The sequence below is a fragment of the Anastrepha ludens genome, chromosome 3 (assembly GCF_028408465.1).
Source record: "Anastrepha ludens isolate Willacy chromosome 3, idAnaLude1.1, whole genome shotgun sequence".
Taxonomy (NCBI): Eukaryota; Metazoa; Arthropoda; class Insecta; order Diptera; family Tephritidae; genus Anastrepha; species Anastrepha ludens.
In genome coordinates this window covers 86,642,050-86,663,018 of record NC_071499.1, presented here as the reverse complement: position 1 = coordinate 86,663,018, position 20,969 = coordinate 86,642,050, and the positions used below count along the sequence as shown (strand labels likewise).

Sequence of the window (20,969 nt, the reverse complement as noted above, 5' to 3'; positions counted from 1 at the left end):
CTCGGCAGGCAACGGGAAACGTCCGAGGGTATTTCTGCCATTCAGAGACGGCATCAAATTGTAGGTTGCTCCATTTGTGAAAAACATCAAGACGCGCACCAAAAATTTGAAGAGGAGCTTGGCCAAACACCCGTCAATGGTTGCCATATATAGTATATATATAGTTGGCCTAAATGTCTGTTTTAATATTCCGTTTTAGTATTTTGCGGACTTTCGAAAATACTTTGCACTAAATTTCCTGAAGAACGCACGTGGTTTCTTCCATTTCTTCTATTTGTGTTCGTAGCCTTACATATCTAAAGCGAATCTATTTTGTGTTCGTAGCCTAAAGTCGTCCTACAAATACTTTGTCAGGATAAGGTCGTGACTTTGCGCTGCGGTCTTCATCTCTTTAACGCAATTATAAAGCAGTCAGTCAGCTTCGATTTGTGCTTTGGATAATTTTTTTTTGGCAGAGTTTAATATTCTCAATAATGGTCAACTGGGCGTAATTTCCCTTTACATTCGACTGAACGATACCAATGTATTGTGAGCGTCAAATAATAAAAAGTAAACAGATAACTAACTTGAATTAAAGCTTTTTATGTTGTTAAAAAAATTTTTAATTTTTCATCTCAGATTGCAATTTCAATTTATCTCAAAAGACTGAACATTTTAAGCATCGGAAACACAAACCCTCGTCTTTCTTTTAAGCATTTCTTTGGTAGCCGTTACTAGTCAAGTCAGTTAATATAGTAAAATCATCGTTTCGCTCAAAATTTACCGCCGCCTGAACGACCAAATCGCACTATAGCACGAGAAACGAAGGTCAATCCATTTTCAAGTAGAGTTCAAATATCGAAAAATATTGGAACAGAAATATCAGCCAAACTAGTCGATGCCAGTACAATTAGAAGAGTACTACAAAAATGGCCTACATGGCAGAGTGTCACACAGGAAGCCTTACATATCTAAAGCGAATCAAAATAAGTGGGTGGACTCCGCAAAAACGTATCAAACCGGGGACCTAAACTTCCAGGAAAACATTTTATATACGAGAGTAAATTTGTAATATTTGCAGTGAAAAAGCTTCCAAAAATATGACAAGCAGAGAATAAAGCTTTTATCGATAAATGTGTATTACCAAGTAGCATCAAACATGGCGGAGGTTCGGATAGAGTCTTGGGTATACGGAGTCAGTCACTGAGTTAACACTTAAAGTTAGTAAACGTGACCCTTTAATTATTCTGAAGGATAATGCTACTTCTAGTGTTAAAAATCGGGACTGAAAGAAAACTGGATCTTTCAACAGGACAACGATTCTAAGCACACACCCAAAATTGTTAAAGAATTTCGCTTACAACGAACGTCTAACTCTTAATCATCCAAAGCTTAATCCCTTCGCGCGCATGTGAAAAAACTTTGATAGAAAAATCAGAGAGGTCAACTCCAAGAAGGACGACCAAAAAAGCGCTTAAATTCAAGAACGCGGTCATTTCCAAATATAAAGAAAAGATATGTGGAAGCTTAATGACAAAATATCAATCCCACTCGAGAGAGCATGGTCAAAAGATTTTTTGAGGTGTGCTACGCGGCAGATCGTTATTCGGCTCTGAGCGAATTTGGCAGCACGAGCTGATGGGCAGGCGTCACTAGGGTCACGAAGCAGTTTCTTTACGAAAAAACTGAGATTGTGTTAGTGATATACGAAAAAATCAACCAATGACAACACTGCGTTGCCATCTGCACAACGACTGATTTGACGTGCTTGTGAATTCATGTGAAATGATCGTGCAGAACTTGACTGCAGAGCCTCCCAAGTGACGTAGCGATCTAGGTAAATAGAAATCCTGGAAGTCTCCTTGTTAGTAAGTGCTATGATTCTGAGGGCGATGCTGGCGGTAACGTAACTAATTATAAACTACACCGGATGTCCCTCTTGAATCAAGCGGCTCGCGATATAAACGTTCTACTAGGGTATGTCCATATGCCTTGCAATTGCAAAGGCCACGTTTCGCTGCTGCTCAATGTGTTTTTAGAGAAAATATTTATCTTTTATTAGCCAATACCATACAAGTATATGTTTCAAATTCATCAAAATTTCCAACTTTTTAATCAGAATTTTTGGAATAATGAGTGGACAGTTTTGAAGTCATTGAATTTTTATATAATAGAGTGCAAGTTTAAAGCGACTCAAAAATCTTTTAGATTTAAATTGTTTTTTTTTTTTTTTGCGGGAAGTCTGGCGCATTTTTTCCACAGACAAAAAATTTCGGGCATTCGTTATGTGGAAGATAATCCAGAGTGTCGTCAGCAAAAAAACTTATTAAAAATCAACGCGAATTTTCAGCCACTACAAACGGGCAAAATAATATACCAAAATTGAACAGGCTACAAAACTGCATACCTAAAATTTTTCAAAAATACTCACTGAAAATTTTACAATGTTGATAAAATTTTGTCGAATTTTCTTTAGATTTTATTAATTTTTTTTTTTTAATTTTATACGAATTTGGAAGCCTTGTGTTATATGTTTTTTGTAGCAGTATGAACCATATTTTTATAAAAAAAATTGTATTTAATAAAAAATATTCCAAACTCAGCAATGTGTCGTCCTGCTATTATTGCGAACACAGATGTGTGTTTCAAATTCGAGCCAAATCGGAACATATATACAATTTTTAGAGATATATTTCAACCACAGGGCACCTATCGAAAAATTCAGCAAGTATTTTGTTGTTGCTGTTATTATAATCTTTTAGCAGCATAAACATTTCCCATACATATCCGGAGTGACAGCAGGACTATATCCTGGACTATATTCCGGGTCGTTCCGGTAACGTAGAACCGACTGTCCAGTTCTTCTATTTTGCTTAAAAACAACCTTATCCTGTGAGTTTGAGCTCAATCGGCTGGCTACGTTTTCAGTTCACCGGTCCGAAACGGCTAAAATTTATATAAAACTTTCAAGACAAAACTATTTGGTTTCAAGAGAAATCAGTTTCATTTAGGGATAAGCTACTAGGTAGCACGAGGAAACAGCAACAATGTTGAAAGACGTTATGGATCAACATCAAAAGATACTTGCTGAAACTTATAAGGTAACTACATAACTTATGAGTTAGGTTGTAAAAGTGTTCATTAAGTTTTTATAATTTTTGTTTTTGGGTACACTTGAGTTAATTTATTTCGCACTGCAAATGTAATTATATGAGATTGATGCTACAGAATTACAATAGAGCTTTTGCTGTTATTCCACTACCAGGTAAGTAATAGGGAACAGCAAGTAGATTAACGTAAGAAAGCATACACCACGACAACTTTTCGATTCATTAGCCAGATGAGAAGTGGACTCTGTTTTTAAACAAATGCTCACGAATAATAAACTCAGTGAGAGACGACGGGTCACCACAAATCTAACCCACTGGTATTTTAAATTTGATCAGTACGGTATGACAACAGTTTAGTAAAATATCTCATAGTCAATTGATTATTTGTGCGCATTAAATTTCTCAATTGTTTCAAGTGTTGTTGAAAAGTTGATGTTTTACGCCGATTGGAATTCAAATTACTGCTAAATTAATGTCCATTTCTTTGATTGAACAAACCATAGTCGAGAGTATTTCTCTTATGGAAGCGAAATTTTTAGTATGTGGACTCAACATTAATGCACCTTTTAGCCCACTAGTAGTAGTTTTCGCCCCTAATACTTGCGCTTATCTGGTCCAACACTCTCATGAAGTAATTAGTGAATAGCTGTACTACTTTACACATTTACCCCAACAGAAACTGTGAAAGAGAAGTAGAAGAAAAACGAATTGATATAAAAAATTGTATAATATATATGATTTTGGCATTATCGATAAGATAATTTAATACCATTAGTGTTTCAATTTGATTTCTGTTCCGCTGTGCATACCAATACCCACGTACCCAATACGGCACGTGACAGCACACTATTTCGCAAAAGTATGCGGCCGACGTAATCGAATGGGTTGGTGCGTGACTACCATTCGGAATTCAGAGAGAACGTAGGTTCGAATCTCGGTGAAACACCAAAATTAAGAAAATTAATAAAAACATATTTCTAATAGCAGTCGCCCCTCGGCAGGCAATGGCAAACCTCCGAGTGTATTTCTACCATGAAAAAGCTCCTCATAAAAAAATATCTGCCGTTCGGAGTCGGCTTGAAACTGTAGGTCGCTCCATTTGTGCAACAACATCAAGACGCACACCACAAATAGGAGGAGCTCGGCCAAACACCCGAAAAGAGAGTACGCGCCAATTATATATATACTATATATGCGCCCAAAAACGTCTCCTGGAATAAGAGGTTAATGAAGACGATATGGCATGTTTTTATCTGCTTATTTGAACTTAATTACTGCGAATAATTAAGTCAAGAAAAGGTTTAAAAACAACCTGTTATTTGCAACAAAAAAACTAAAATAAAATAAAAAGTTCAAATTGAGCCACCAACTTCTGCTTATCACATAGCAAAAACAAACAAACACCCTACTTTAAACCAATGATTTATATTACACTGGACTGGAACCCGGAAGGGAGCAGAGAATGCAGTCGAACAAAAAACACTTGCGTCGGTGCAAAAACAACAGCACAGAACCGTGTACGATGGAAGAGTCTTGACGAGGCTCTTTGCTCCCGAGAGGAGTGAACAAGAAAAAAAAATTGAAAACGAATTTATTGTTTTTTCAAAATATTATCCATGAAGATCAATACAGTTTTGGAAGCGTTTGAAAGTGAAAGTGAAAGAAAGCGTTTTTTGTTCGAACAACATTCACGGGTCATTATGATTGATTCTGAAAACCATTGCAACACAGTGGCTCACGATGGTACTTTGCCACCAAAAATCGAAGTGAGTTGATCAACTTCTTACGGGGTCCGACACTCGAAGTGTAACCAATTAAAAAGGCCATAAATTTAGTTTCGAAAATTACTTTTATTCAATTCAAAGTAAAAAATGTGTGAGAATACAGTAAGACAAAATTAAGAGTCAATTTACTTTTACTCGACATGACTACCTTTTGCCTTGACTATGGCCTTGAGATGATCCAGAAACGAATCGCAAGCTGCCCGAATGTGATTTGCAGGTATTTTGGCCCACTCACGCGCAATGGCTTTTGTCAGCGCCTCGAGACTGGTGTATTTTAGTTCGGACCTTTCTCTCCAAAATGGCCTATAGAAAATAATCCATTGGACTCGCATCTGGTGAATTTGAGAGCCATTGTGTGACCATTATGACGTTCGGAACGTTGTTTTTTAGCCATTCTTGGTTCACTCGAGCTTTGTGAGACGGTGCCGAGTTCTGTTTAAACGTCCATGGTCTGCCACTGAAATGTTTGTCTGCCCACGGCTTTAAAGCAACCTCCAGAATACTTTCGCATTTACCTTGACACAAGGCTCGATGAAAACGATTGGAGAGCGCCCATCTGCGGTTACAACGGCGGATGCAGCCTCCTGGTGGACAATCAATGACTCAAATTCTCGTGTGCACGGTCGGTCAAATAAAGCCTATCGTTTTGGGAGTTTACGAATTGCTCAATTTGAAAAATTTTCTCGTCAGAAAACACAATGTTCGGAAATTGACCGCTTTCGGCCAAGCGAAGCAACTCCTTCGCTCTCTCAAATCTGACTTGTTGCTGGTTTGGTGTGAGATCATGCGCCTTTTGGATCTTGTAAGGCTTGACTTTAAGATCATTATTCAGTATGCGGCGGATGCTACGGTCAAATATTTTCAGTTCTTCCGTCATTTGATTGGCACTTAGTCGGGGGTTGGGGATTTCGCCCAAGTCGCTTCTTCACTTTGTGAACCATTTCACGTGTCATTGCAGTCTTTGATGACCACCTCCATGACGTTTCGCGATGCTACCAGCATTATTGTAACGAGTAATGGTGCCATAAACAAAAACTTTATTTACTTTAAGGTGTTCGAGCTGGTTGTGATTTTCCAGCCAAATATAATGCAATCACGCTATTACGTTTGAAATCCATTACTGATCTTCTCTTTTCGCGTTTACTCTCGGCAAAATCCTTCTGCGCGTTGGAACAATACTCTGGCCTGTCATTTAGCTAACTAAGCACGGGCAGCAGCTGCGCGAGCGGTCTGAAGTTGGTTACACTTCGAGCGCCGAACCCTGTACTGTTGTGGGTTTATTCACCATCGAAAATCATAGAAAATAATGCACGAAAGAATTCTACTTTTAATTTAATTATTTGTCAGAGATCAGATGATGATGTTTCGAGTACCATTAAAAATGTCAAACTTTACGATGACGATTACAGATTCGCCATATTCCCACTAATGTTGATAGTTCTCGAATTGTTTTTCCAAATGTTTACTTCAGTCGTATTTCTTTTGAGATATCACGTGTTTTGCTATTTTTTTTATTACCATTATATAGCAAGAGGACGAGGTTATTGCCCGATTTCGTCCATTTTCAATGCAAAACAACAGTGGACTAAGATTAATTTGGGTACCGAGTTTCATTGAAATGTATCCATTTTTACTCGAATTATCGTACACACGGACGGGTGGACGGACACGACTAATCCAATAATTATGTGAACAGAAGTTGTGCCATTGGGCACAACAAGTGCATGGGTGAATTTTTGAATTAAAAATACGCTGGCTCAATGTTTTGTTCATCTTTGTCATTGACATTGCTGTCATTGACATTCGTTTCATATTTCGTGACAACATCAGTATTTGTTCGAAATTGCTGCATGAAGAATACTCTATGTGAATTTTGCGTGAATTAAAATCTTTGTTTTTTTTTCGGAATGAAATTTCAGCAGCGGGAAACATTGTGAATTTTACAGAGGGTCTTTGGTTAACAAATTATGTCACAAAAAAGTATTTACAAGTGGTACAAACAGTTCAAAGCAGGCAGAGAAAATTTTGAGGACGAAGTTCGCCAACTATCAAAATCATCTGACGAAGAGCACGTCGAGGAAATTAAAGATTTAGTGCTCAAAAATCATCGGCTCATACCAAACCATGTTTCTTGAAAGGTATTTAGTACCTAGAAAGCGTAAATCTTATAAGTCTCACTCGCGCTGGATCTCCACTAGATATCATTCCGCAAACCACCGTATTCGCCGAATTTAGTATAGTGTATGGCTATCTGGCTATTACCTAAGCTCAGCTGCGCGCTTTAAAGACGATTCCGGAAATCGACTTCAATAATTGTTAGCAAAGATTGGGAAAACCTTTGGCATAAATGTCTTGTATCAGAAGGAAGGTGATGAAATCGATTTGGAAGAACAAATACAGATTTTAAAATGTATTAGCATTTTAAATCACGTTTCGAACATAGTAGTATATACGGCATCCTCACATAAGAAGATATGAACAAAGAAAACCGCGTAAAATAAATCACAACCCAACGACGTTCAGTTCATCCCACGCACGAGCTGGAATTGCCTGCGCCAAAGAAGCGTTCTAAAAGTTATTTTTCGCACAAATATGGCATACGAGCACACGCTTAATATGAATGTATGTACATAGCTATGCATGTAAGTTCACGACCTGCACGTTAATCTACTAGTTATGAAATGGTGCGCGCATAACCGAACTGTCCCTAAAGTTAAAAATCATATCAAAACGTAATTTTTTTATCGACTTACAATTGAAATATTTGTGCTAAAAATTGTTTAATAAAAATGTGCTTCATTTCTTCATATGTTCCCTGCAGGGTATGCATTACAAGCCGCACTTAGCCCCTTGACTGGGCAAATAAGTATGTGAATATGTATGCTTGCATGTAAAATATGTATGCGTGTATCTCCCGACCTACATGGCACCACGCCCATTCTTGTCAGCTTCATAAGTTGACAGTTTCACGTTAATTTTTTTAATCTTTCTGTTATTTATCACGAATATGCGTGAATGCATACTTTAATGCAGTTATGTAGAGTTTTATTTTGTTTTTCGTTTTTATCGAAATGGGAATCAGCGCATGGACCAACAGGCAGTTGGTTTTGCTAGTAGCGGCCACCGCATATGCACTAATACACCGTCTTCCAGCAGTCCATAGTCGCTAAAGTTTGACTTATCTCAACATCACAAATGTATATGCGATATATTTAAATGCATAAATATATTTATATATGTACATATATATATGCATACATACATATAAACATATATACACAAATACCCATGACTCACTTTTTGATTTGACACAAGCGTGCCGAGTTATGGACTAATGGAAATTTATTCATTCAACTTACATATATAAATACATACATACACATATGTATGTATGTGGAGGGAATATGTACGCAAGTCAAATGTTTAAAAGCGCTATGCGACAATACTGAAGGAATTCAGTCTAGAAAAGCTAATTAGAATTTATGTGCAGCTAATGGCAGAGAAGACGACTACTGCCTACGCACTGTAGTAAATGAGTGGCGAAAATATGCTAAAAATGGTAGACATAGTAGGTAAATACAAATATTGAAATCAGTCCTTTTTAGACTCACTTTTTCTTGGTGAGGCGGTAATTTCTCACCTAGGAACTGTCCTATTCCTTTAAGGGTACCTGTCAAGAGATCTTAGGATAGTGCGAGCGTTTTCCAAATTATCCACTAAGCAAATCGAGATCTACTCTGCATAAGTAACATTTTTACCCGCTCATTCAAAACGCACTTGTAGCAATGTCATCAGTGGTTGTGTATCATTGAACATTGACTTTAAGTTCAACAAGATATCTTGCCTCGGTTGCCAATTCGCTTTCCATCCAAAATTCTCCTGGAATGATTTTTTCGGCAGGATCTCAACAGAAACAGCTTACTGAGCATTTTGTTGTGTTGCTTTACCAAAAGCATGCATTCCTTAATATATTCTACAGACATTAGAAGGCACTCAGTTGATATTTATCATGTCTGCTTCATCTACTACCAAGGCGAATCTATTAAAGGTGATAGTAATTGGCCAAATTACAGGTATTTTGTTTTCGTAAAAGTGGTTCTTAATGGCAAAATATCAATGATAATAGAAACAAACAAAACATTGTTAAAGCGGCCTGCTCCTTTGTTGATGCTTTAAGACACAAAATCGCAAAATCAGCTGATTCAATGACATCACCTTGAATGAATTCGGTTGGCCTACTACTTTGTATTAACAAACTGTTAGGTGACCCTGTTTAGATCCGCGAATCCTAATATGTATATTAAGTTCCTACATTTCTGCAATTATTTGATCATCAGGAGTGAAAAACCTGTATTGTTAACTTGCCGTATCAGTCGTTGGTAGTTCTTACAATTTTTCTTCTTAAAAACCAACATCCGAACTATTTAGGACCTATTACTTAAGATCGCTAGTCAAGACTGAAATTAAGTTTTAGTATCGATCACGTACAACATTAACTTGTAATCGAAAATCCCACCAACGATTTGTGTAACGGACTAGGCTTTGTCGAAAGAAAGACTGGACTCACGATATTCATAAATAGCGACGAACGAGTTAAAGTGAAGATGGTTCCACTACTCGGATTGTGTCTCAATATAGATAATATCTAAGAACTGAAACAAGAAAAAATACCCTATCGGAAGATTTATAATTTTTGGTAGTATGGCATTTATTTTCAAGTGGCTGAGATGGTATATGCACGCACTTTGAAGGCATTTCACCTGGACGCCCTTTTCTATACCACAAAGGCCTTTTGATACTCGTAATTACAGTTAATAAAGTTACCGCGGTATTTACTGGGATCATGGAATGTATGCTCTTAGGTTTGTAGGAAACCATCAAGAATCCGAATCCACATGAGAAGAAATCTTTCCTGCAAGACCGGAGCTGCTATAAACGCCTAAAATCCCTTGGCGCGTTCAACCGAGTGCACCAGTTGTTTATTTTTCGTGCATACGAGATTTGCTTAGCTACATTTAGCTCAGTTATAAATCAATTTAGAACCACTGTGCAACAAAACATTGTAAGACGATAGCTTAGCGGTTGCTGTGAAAAACTTGTGTTTTTTAGAAGTTTATGTGCACTTTGCTCTTACAAAGTGTTTACTGCTACTGTAGTCGTAATATTATTGTTGTAATTGCTATTCTACTTCCTGCTGGTCACACGATTGTTGTAAAAGTGACGCTGACATTTGCTTAATTGCAAGTGATAAATGTCGCACGGGCGCGAGTGAAGCCGCGTTCGCCATATTATTCATTGTTATCAGCAAAATAAAAAAATATAATAATAAATTAAAATAAAAATAAAATAAGTATCAAAACTGGACATACACACATCTACATGCATACATTCATGCACTATAGTGAGTCAATGAATTCCTAAAAATTATAATAAATGGCGTTGCAACCACAAATTTAGGATTTGCTTATCAAGAAATATTCCTCGAACAGACTAATTGTTTCAATGGTCTGCCTTGCCTATTTTATTGATTTCGCTTTATTGTGACAGCTGTTTGAAAATATATACCTACGAGCATTTCCCTAAATCTGGACAAAAGTGAGCTTCGTGTGGTTATTCAACACTATTTTTTTTTGCGCGAAAAAACCATCATTTAAGGCAAAAAAAATGCTTGGAAAGTATAATAGGGACTCTTTACCAACGATTGGAACCATCCACCATTGCTTTACTCAGGGCAAAATTGTTGACTTGTTAGATTACGAACTATTCCCATATCCATCATATTCTCCAGATTTAGTTCCATGCGGCTATTTTTTGTTTCCAAATATCAAGAAATGGCTCGACGGCCAGAGATTTGGGTTGAATGGATAGATAATAGATGAAACAAACGTGTATTTTCAGGACCTCTTATTATTTGAAGGGCACCAACAAGTTTGAGAAACGTTGAATGAAGTGCACGGCGTTGAAATCAAACTATGTTTTTTAATAATAAAAAAAGTTAAAGATTTTATTGCGGGTCTCCGATGCATCAAAAGTGCTGTCATACGAGTTAAAATCTTGGCATAAATGGAAATGGTTCATTAATTCCGTAATTTATTGTACAAAAGAGGCCTAAAGTACTTAGAACTCGAGAGAGAGAGAGCATTAGGAGTAAACTCCGTCAGAAACAATGGGCTAGGAATTGCCCTTGAGAGCAGTTTACCTATAAATATTATTTCCAGGATTTTCTACAACTAGCAAGAGTGGCAAGATTGATAAGCTTTAGATACTTTTGTTCTATGTGCGAGAAGATCAGCTCTTGAGTCCTATCGAAAATCTCCTAAAGCAAAAAATAAAAACCATTATTAGCTTCTAGATTATCTATGTAAATTTGATAATACGGATTCCAGACTATCACCATATCCCACACGCGGTCTTACTAAAGTTGCAATAAGCGCTTTAATTATGGCAATTATGGTAAGTGATGGTCAAACTTCATGAAAAGTCGAACACACCAAGTGAAGCCAAGTTCTTCTATACTTGGTCTTTCCAACGCCGAAGAGTCCTTTCTCTTCCTCTGCCATTATCAGCTGGTACCGCATCGAATACTTTCAGAGCCGGAGCGTTTGTATCCATTGAGACGACTTGACCCAGCCAACGTGGACGCTGGATCTTTATTTGCTGCGCTATGTCTATGACGTCGTAAAGCTCATACAGCTCACCGTTCCATCGTCTGCGATATTCGTGCAAAGGTCCAAAAATCTTGCGCAAAATGTTTCTCTCAAACACGGATATTGTCATCGCCAACGCTTCTGCGCCATACGTTAGGAGAGCCTTGTAGAGTGTTAGTTTTGTTCGTCGAGAGAGGGCTTTACTACTCTTCACTACTGACATTCTTATCGGTGTTAATGCTGGCTCCTAAATAAACAAAGTCTTTTACCTTAATATCACAACTGTCAACAGTGACGCGTGGGTGCTAATACACGAGTGCGCCGACTGTTTGTTTGATGACAGGAGGTACTTTGTTTTGTCATCGTTCACCACCAGACGCATTCGGTTTGGTTCTTTATCCAGTTTGGAAAGGGCAGAACAATAACGCGGTTGTTAAATGATGTCAATATCATTGACGTACACCAACAATGGTACCGTAAGTAAAAGTAAAGATTTCATCTAATGAGATACTGTTAAAAGATATCGCCAAGAATTTTTTACACAACTTAAAAAAAGAGCTTGGGCATTCTTGCCCCAAATATTTTTTTTTCATTATGGCACTTTTGAAGTAGATATGAAGCGATATGTATGTAATTTTTATATTTATATCAATTGTCGGGGACTTATTGAGCCACTCTCGTTCGCATAAGCTTATTTTTTATTTACGTATATATTTTTATATATTTAAAAATAAACCACAACGCTTAAGGAAATACTAATAAAACTCAATTTGTAGCAACACAAAAATCTTAAGATTTACATTTATTACATTTATTCTTTTATTATAGCTCTTTTTTTGTGTCTGTGCTCTGTTGCGGTGATGCATGACTCGTGCACACTTCGCAATGACTTATCAACTTCGCCGTCGCCGTCGCCGTTGTCATTGTCTTTGTCGTTTTTGCTTAGCTTGCAATGCAATCACCTCGTATTCACCTTAGCATTGTTATTGGTATTGCCTTACCGTTCCTTCCCCACCTGGTGTTACCTTGATTTATGTACCCAATGAACGTTCAAGTTTCGCTGATTTCTGCATTCAAACTGGGAAGAAAGAAAAAAGAACAAAGAACAACAGCGTCTCAGTCTGGGCCTGCCAACAAGCGTGACATCACTTTCTCCATATATGATCCAACTATTAAATTCTGCTGCTAACTGCTTTTTCTTGTAGTATGCATATATGTGCATATGTTGGTATGTATTGAGTACACATGTGTATACTTTTTTACATTTCCTAATTCTATAAGAATTCGCCGCTATTCCATTTTCAAAAGGCATTATTGTGTTACCCCTGACTTTGTCACTCCACCGGCGAATTTCGCATTTTTTGTTTGTGCCTATTTATTATCGTGTCAGCTTTTATGTGTGTATGAGTAGAAAAATTGTTAATTTGTTTACAATATGACGAAGGTATTTACCACCTCTGAGCTTAGATTTTTGACTTCGTTTTTTTTTTTGTTGTTTTTTTTTTTCAACTCGAAAGTTTACTCGCAATGATTCAACCGCGTTTGCAAAGCGAATTAAAGCTAACCACTTGAATTTTTTAGCAATGCCTTTGCGGAATGTGAATGGTTAAAGATTTGGCATTATTATAATAAGTGAATGTTGGAGAACTCTTTGTTTCTGTATCCCCAAAATCAGGTCAAGTCGTTGTTGAATGTCGTCGAGGTTTAAGTTGTGGAGGTGCACAATAACAAAATTCTCTATTTAAATTAATCCCCGGAGTGGAATGTAAAGTAAGAAACAAGGCGAATTCGTACATGATGGTAGCAATAGAACAAAAACAAAATTTAAATTTATTTTGTTTTTGGAATTTGTAATGTGAACCAAATTAAGAAAAACCACAGAACAAATCCACCAAATCGCAAGAAAATCTGCTTTTTTATTGCAATCAAAGAATATAAATTCATTCATTTTGGTAGGAATTGTAGAACAAATTAGGATGATGAGAAATGCAAACGCCGAGTTCCAGAAGCAGAAAAACGGTAACATTCTCAGATTATGAAATGAAGTAGTGCAAATATATATGTATGTATGTGCAGAACAGGTCGAATGAACGTAAATTTACAGGTGTCACAAGCGCTTTCCGTGAGGTAAAGCAACGCATATTGTCGATGACCAGGTTGCTGTACAGAAAGTAAACTAACTTCAGAAAACATAAAAAATATGGGTGATTAAAAGTAATAATAAATTGCCTCTGAAAATTGGTGAAATGGAAATAGGGATTCCTAAGAAAACTGTGTATCAAATTTTGATTGAATCTTGGGTCTCCGTAAGCTCAATTCGAAATGTGCGTCCCGCAACAACCAAAAAATTTAAAGAGTATTTCAAAAGACGCGCCCATATGTTGTTTTAAAATAAAGCATGTACAAATTTCACTCTTTCCGATTTTACTATTTTTATTCAAAGGGCTAATAATATCACAAAGAATATTTAGGGCTAAGCATAAACTCCTCCTTGTAACGAACGACGTTTCTCACACTGATGTTGGAATGTTGGAAAATCACCGAACAGACAGTTAATATTTCCAGACATTTACATGGTATTATGTCTGCTTGAAATTCAATAGAGTATTACTCCTGTCTACAGGAGTAACTGGCCTAAGTACGCAAATGAGAAGCAGTCATCGCTCGATAAACAAAAAAAATCCGTCCCATCAGTTCCTCATTAAGAATGTCTTCTTGTATGTAAATCTTGTAAGAAGACCACATCAGTTGAATTGCTTCCGAGTGTTCCGAAGAAGAGGTTCCATACGGCGCATTATCGCCGTAAAATATCGAGTACGACAGAATGAAAAGCTGTATAAGCTCTACGACAACATAATACGCGGATTGATTATTAAATAACGAAACAAACGCCAGCACACGCCAGCTGTTTAGATTGAACAATTTCCTTTTCAAATGCAATTCTTCTTCTTTCAGTAAAGAAATCAGTGTAATCCGTTTCTCTAGAAAAATGTTATGCATTTATAACATAAGAGCAATGAATTCTTTTGAAGTTTCACATTAAACTTATAATTTATTCAAAGATAGGTATGACAATGAATATTTACTACATGTACGTGTTTTTGGGCCAAGATATGCGATAAGGTACAAAAGATGAATCACTCCCGGATCGCCTTCCACGTCAAAAACGAATAAAAATATATAAAAACTTGCTGATCTGGTTCGGTCTGTGTATCTTTACTTTTAGCTTATATAACAACTTTCACGATTTTGCTGAATTCCGGGACGGAGTAAAGAAAAACGACCCCTACTGTGGCAAGGCAGGATAAGCATGCACAAATAAGAGAATGACCCGGTTAATTCCGCATCAACTGTTGAGAGTCTTCAAGTCTACTGCTGCAAACACAGGGTAGGAGAAAATATTGAAATATTGAATAACAAAAGTAATTTACTATTTTAACAAATGGGGCCTTCCATCTCAAATGCTTAGGTTGCACCCTGTCATTTTAAAATCGGTTAACTGAGGATGCTCGAGCTGCCTTTAAGGCCTTCAACTCATACAAAACGACAACAAAGCTCGCGAATAATTGTACAATTCTTCAAAAATTACTAGGCTCTGATATAATTGTAATGATAGGATGGTCTGTTATTGTTGCTTTAGCAATTCATCACCCTCTGCCGGTAGGTGTAGTCATCATTCATCTCGTCTAACGCCAGATCTACGAAACATGCTGGTTCGACAGGCTGGGTTCAAAGGGAGAGAGTATTCTGTGAATGGGTTTAAGGAGACATGTGAATAGATGGTTAGATTCGGAAGACCTTTACTTGCCGGTCATACATATGTATGTTGAGTATGGTATATCTGGGTCAATTTCGGATAGGTAGGAGTTTAACCTACTGCAGAAACCTGAACGCAATTATGCCACGTGTTATGTCTTACGAGGCAGCTGAAACTCTTCGTCTGCGAGGGGTGGTTATTGGGCCCCAATAACGGCATTACCGAGAGCGGGAGTTTACGAAGGTGGTAGGAGATTTCCGATGAGTTTCGTTTAATGTACATATGTTTACATACTGTTGGTGTAGTTAAAACGATGCAGGGGTGGTTCCTACGTTAGCAACCCAACAGAAATTGCGTGCTATAAGCATCTTGCTATGCTCTTTAACCGGTAGCGTAGTAGCATCGCTATGAAGATGTTGCAGGGAGAAATCAGGAAACACCCAACGGCTATTCTGATGATAGTATTCGGGCAAGTTTAGAGCTTCCTCCACTACGAATCACTAGTCACACGCTACCAAATGGGCGCTGCGTAATTCAGAACCGGCCGGCGGACTTTCTTACTTGGCTCAGAGTCCTTCGTACATAACACAAAACTACTAAGAAAACGGAAGTAACCTCAATTTGTTCTTTGTAGCTCAGAGAGAAAGAATCTTAAGCTCCTTTATGCTCCTTGTTAGAGTCAGAGAAGGAAATAATGCAAACAAATTTTGAATTAACAGTACCTTAACAACTCATTATTACACTTCGGATATTAATGGAACGTACTTTAACCACTATTTCTAGCAGTGATAGTGGAAAAGCATCCAAGGCCACTATGAACTACTATAAATGAATAGTTGAAAATTAAACTACTTTAAAAACTAGTGACGATTAAAATTAAATGCACTAGGACAGAATATAAAAAAAATCATTTTGTTAACGTGAGACCTTCCGTTGCAAGTTCATTTTGTTTGCCGTGAAACAGCAGAATATAATTTGAGTTATGTATAACACCGTGCAGCAAACATCAACTTTTTTCTTGTATTGTACAATAGCAATATCCAATTAGTAATTTCTTTTTTGTTAAATTTATTTTTTAAAAAGTTTTTTTTTTTTTTAATTTTTATAAACAAATAAAATAAAAGAACGTTTCATCACTTTTACAACAAGTCCAATTTTTCAAAGAAAAGAGCGTTTAATCACTTTTACAACAACTCCACTTTTTCAAAAATCGGTCCACATTTTTTAAAAATATAATGTTTTTAATTTTTCGAAGATCTGATCTTGGACCCTTATAGCATCTGTAATAAAATTTTGTGCAAAAAAGTGATATGCTATTTAAATAGATGGAACAAGCAGATCACGGTCATATTTTTCCTCTTTAAGTTATTTGCAAACATTACTTTTAAACATTTTTTTACTAAAGCCATTATCTCGAGCTTCGAAGGCGCATATCTCGAAATTGGAAGGTAAGATCGAAAATCGGAGAAATTACTTTTTTACTTACGACTCAATCTTAAAAAAAGTGTTTGGTCCAATACCTAGAAAATAAGTTGATTTTGCCGTTTAGTGTAATAATAAAAAAATAATAATAAGAACAGAAACAACAACAAAATCTCAACATCAAAACTTAATTAAGACCACAAAAGTCTTCAAATGACATTGAAATCATTGAGGTCGTATAGTTGGTGCCACACGAAGCACCTGCATAAATAAAAAATACACTTTTTATCTCGTTAGTCATTACGTAAGCCACCAATGGGGGCAAAACAGCAAGCAAACATAATTTTTCAGTACCATGGAGGAATTTTTATGAACGCTACTCTTGATGAATAAAATAAAGAAAATGTATAAATACGCAAGTTTGTATGTACGGCTGCTGGGAAGCAGACAGCAACCTTATTGTACAAGACGAAAATAAATTTCTATGTTTATAAACAACTTAAAAATGAAACTGAAAGCTGAAATGACAAATGCTAAAATAGGGCGAATTTAAAATGCGACACTGCTAACGCCAATCCCACAAGTCGAACAAAATTGTAGCAAGGCAAAAAATACAATAATAAATGTACGTACACGCATATACACACACGTATGTGACTGACAGGCGTGCTTTGGCCGCCAACTAGTTTAAACTACGCCGTTTGCAGTTCCCAGCTTTTAAGAGAAGTTGTGTATGCATGTTTGAATGTATGAGTAATTGCCCTCTTCACTGTATTTAGTAATTGCGCGCACGCATTTAACAGGCTCATCACGTTCCCAAAGCGCAGGCGTAACAACTGTGGCCACAAAGTACAATTTGCATTTTCCGCTGCGGGTGATTACAACACAAATACAGCAACACAAACAATAGGTTTTTCAGTGCCAATTCCAGTGACACAAAAATCCAATTGACAGCAGCCAGCCAACAAATTCTTCAATTCAATTACAAAAACAAAACAAGAAAGACAACCCAGTAAATAACAACGGGCAAGCGATGTTAACAAGCACATAAATATATACATATATTTAGACATATTTACACGTGCATACATATGTGACCAGTACACCAACGACTCACAAAGGTCTCCGGCAAAGGGCTCCCATAAGTCAAACTAGGCGTGAGCAGGTTGTTGTTGTTTTTATGCACTCACTCATTCCATTGCTTTTACTCATTATCACCTCCACGACCGTTTACGGACCAATACATAATATGTCTGCATGTTCGTGTGCGTGTGTGTGTGTATGTTATTATGTTAGTTGTTTGGTAATTGTGCTGAAAGCCAAATGGTCGCGCATGAATGAGGGAACAACAGTGAACGCCAAACACCAAACACCGGTAAAGAACTCTGCTGTTGGTGGGCAAGAGGAATGCTGAGGCAAAACATGGCAAGAATGCAGCACGCGACAAGCGAAACGCGAGTACGCGAAAGGCGGCAATGGAAAGTGTGAAAAAAGCACTAAACGATTTTTTTTTATTTTATGTTTACAACAAAGAGCAATTTGCTAAACAGTAAATAGTACACAATGGGGTCAACCATGACGAGGACGACATAGAAGCCAGCGATAGTGTAGTACCAGGCAAACCATCTTAGCGTGCCAATAAAAAGTAAGCGACGTTAGACGAAAAAGAAAACACGATAGGAAGTTAAAGTGGGGGTCGCCTTTATTCTACATACATTAAATTCCTTTAATTCCATTGAGATCGATATCGCTTGTAAACTTATTTAAATTTCTTGTAATTGCAAAACGGAACTCGTGACTCTGTAAACATGTCAGAAAGTTGTGTGCTATAAGTGTTATAGAATTAGTGAGAATGTAGTGCGGCACGTATGTATCGCGATTACTGAATTAGGCCGGACTTTCTTACACCCTTGACCGTTTGAGTGCTAAGCGATTTTCTTTAATACATACGAAAATTGCGAAGATATAGAGGATATAGAGTAGTAAATATGTTATTTTCAAGGTCATCCCCTATGTTATTCTCGTCTTCGTCGGAACTATTACTAAAAATGCGCATCCTCCGGGTAGTAAACACTCTAATTTCACTTAAACTCGAATCACTATCATAGTCCATTTCATTGTCGGAATCCGGTTTCGTATCTTCCACGTCAGTAAATTCTTCATTACTAGACATGGTCAGGAATTATTTTCAAAATATCGATATTGAACGAAAAATCAAAATTGTTTTTAACGGTCTCAACTAATTTATACTTTTATATGACATAAATTTTTGATAATGCACAGTGATGCAATCGTCGCTATAGCGACGCGCCGCAAATTTGGAGTAATTAGTTATCGTCGCTATATCGACGAATCGCACTCAAACGGTTAATTGGGTGTTTGGCCGAGCTCCTTCTCCTATTTGTGGCGTGCGTCTTGATTTTTTTTTCCACAAATAGAGGGATCTAAAGTCGTATGGCACCTTCAAACGGCAGATGGTTTTTTATGAGAAACTTTTTCATGGCAGAAATGCATTCGGAGGGCAACCACTATTAGAAACAACTTTGTCTATATTTAGGGTTTCCTATCCGGGGCCACGAAATGGAGCACCAATCCATTCAGCTACGGCGGTCGCCTTACGTACCTTACGTACTTACCGTAAGTTTTGACTATATTTTTTCGGATTAATCTTAGTTTTGTGTGTTCAAAAAATAAGGTGAATTTTCATATTTCGCGGTCTACGTACACTCAACTTTCGATTAATTTTTTTTATGTTGCTTCACTCGTCTCGAAGATATGTTCACGGTTTTAGCAATACAGCAAAGTTAGTTTGTTTTTGAGAGGCATAAATAAGAGAAGTGTTTTGCGTGTTCGGCGATTTTCTGCTATCGAAAAAATGGATCAAAAAGTTGCATCAAATTTTATGTAAAAATGGAATTAAGTGCTGAAAAACACTTGAAATGTTGACAGTGGCATACTGTGAGGGTATTCTGAGTCAAAAAAATTTATACAAATTGTACAAGCTTTTCACAGAAGGTCGAGAAGATGTGAATGACGACGCTCGCTTTGGACGACCCAGCACATCAACAACCGATAAAAATGTTGAGAAAGTAAAGAAAATTGTTATGGAGAATCGTCGAATCACAATTAGGGAAGTTGCTGAGGCTGTCGGTATATCGGTATATTTGGGCATGAAGCGTATGGCAGCGAAAATTGCTGAATTATGACCGAAAACAGCGTCGCATGAGCATCGTTCAGGAATTGTTGAATGAAGTCAACGATGATCCAGATTTGCTTAAAAGGGTCATGGGCATATGGTTATGACATCGAAACCAAAGCCCAATCGTTCCAATGGAAGAGTCCAGGAGAGCCAAGACCAAAAACAGCACCCCAAGTTCGATCAAAAGCCAAGGTTTTGCTCACTGTTTTCTTCGATTACGATGGCGTAGTGCATCAGGAGTTCTTACCACAAGATCGTACGGTAAATAAGGAGTATTACCTTGAAGTTATGCGCCGTTTGTGTGAAGCAATACGCCCGAAATTTTGAAAAAAATTCATGGCTTTTGCATCATGATAATGCACCTGCTAACTCATTTTTGCTTGTGAGAGATTATTTGGCCAAAAACAACACCGTTATCATGCCTCAGTCACTGTATTCATCAGATTTGACCCCACGCAGCTTTTTCCTGTTCCCAAGATCGAAGAGACCCATGAAAGGACGGCATTTTGCGACGATCGAAGAGATAAAACCGAATCTCTGAGAGAACTCAAGGGCATACCAAAAAGTTCATATCAGAACTGCTTCGAGGTTTGGGAAAACGCTAGCACAAGTACATTTTATCTGAGTTGGACTACTTTGAAAGAGATAAAATAGAAATTTATAAATAAATATTTTTAGGAAAAAATGAAAATTCTCCTTACTTTTTGAACACACCTCATATATTATTCTATAACAACAGGGAAATAAATTCAAGTTTCAAGTTTTTCGCAAAAATGTTAAATATTCAGAAAATTTTTGGGTGCATATGGGAAAAATGCTCAACACCGCCAACGAAAGAATCAACGAGAATTTTAACCTTCCTCAAACCTACTGCACTTTATTATACTAGAATAACATTTGAAACCCTGAAATTGTCTCAATGCTTCAAAATGCTGCACAAGATTTGAAAATTGGATTTGCAGCTAGCGACAAACGAGACAAGTTCTTACGACAGTCGGTTCTACGTAACCGGAACGACTCGGTTTTATAACAGGCCAAGGACTGTCACTTCAGCAACTGTCACAATTTTTT

The 20,969-nt window shown here is 37.2% G+C and overlaps 1 protein-coding gene across 2 annotated transcripts in view; it reads right to left on the bottom strand.

The window, feature by feature from the left end:
• The window catches only part of LOC128858376 (plastin-3), a 54,555-nt gene that overhangs the window by 21,994 nt on the left and 11,592 nt on the right, over positions 1-20,969 (bottom strand). Inside the window, exon 1 of one of the 2 annotated variants that reach the window (XM_054094590.1) lies at positions 12,330-12,669. The exons of the other annotated variant lie outside the window; for it this stretch is intronic. Coding sequence (XP_053950565.1) covers positions 12,330-12,386 — 57 coding nt within the window. The 5' untranslated portion in view covers positions 12,387-12,669. Of the gene's footprint in view, positions 1-12,329; positions 12,670-20,969 lie in introns of those variants that run through there. 2 annotated transcript variants of the gene reach the window in all.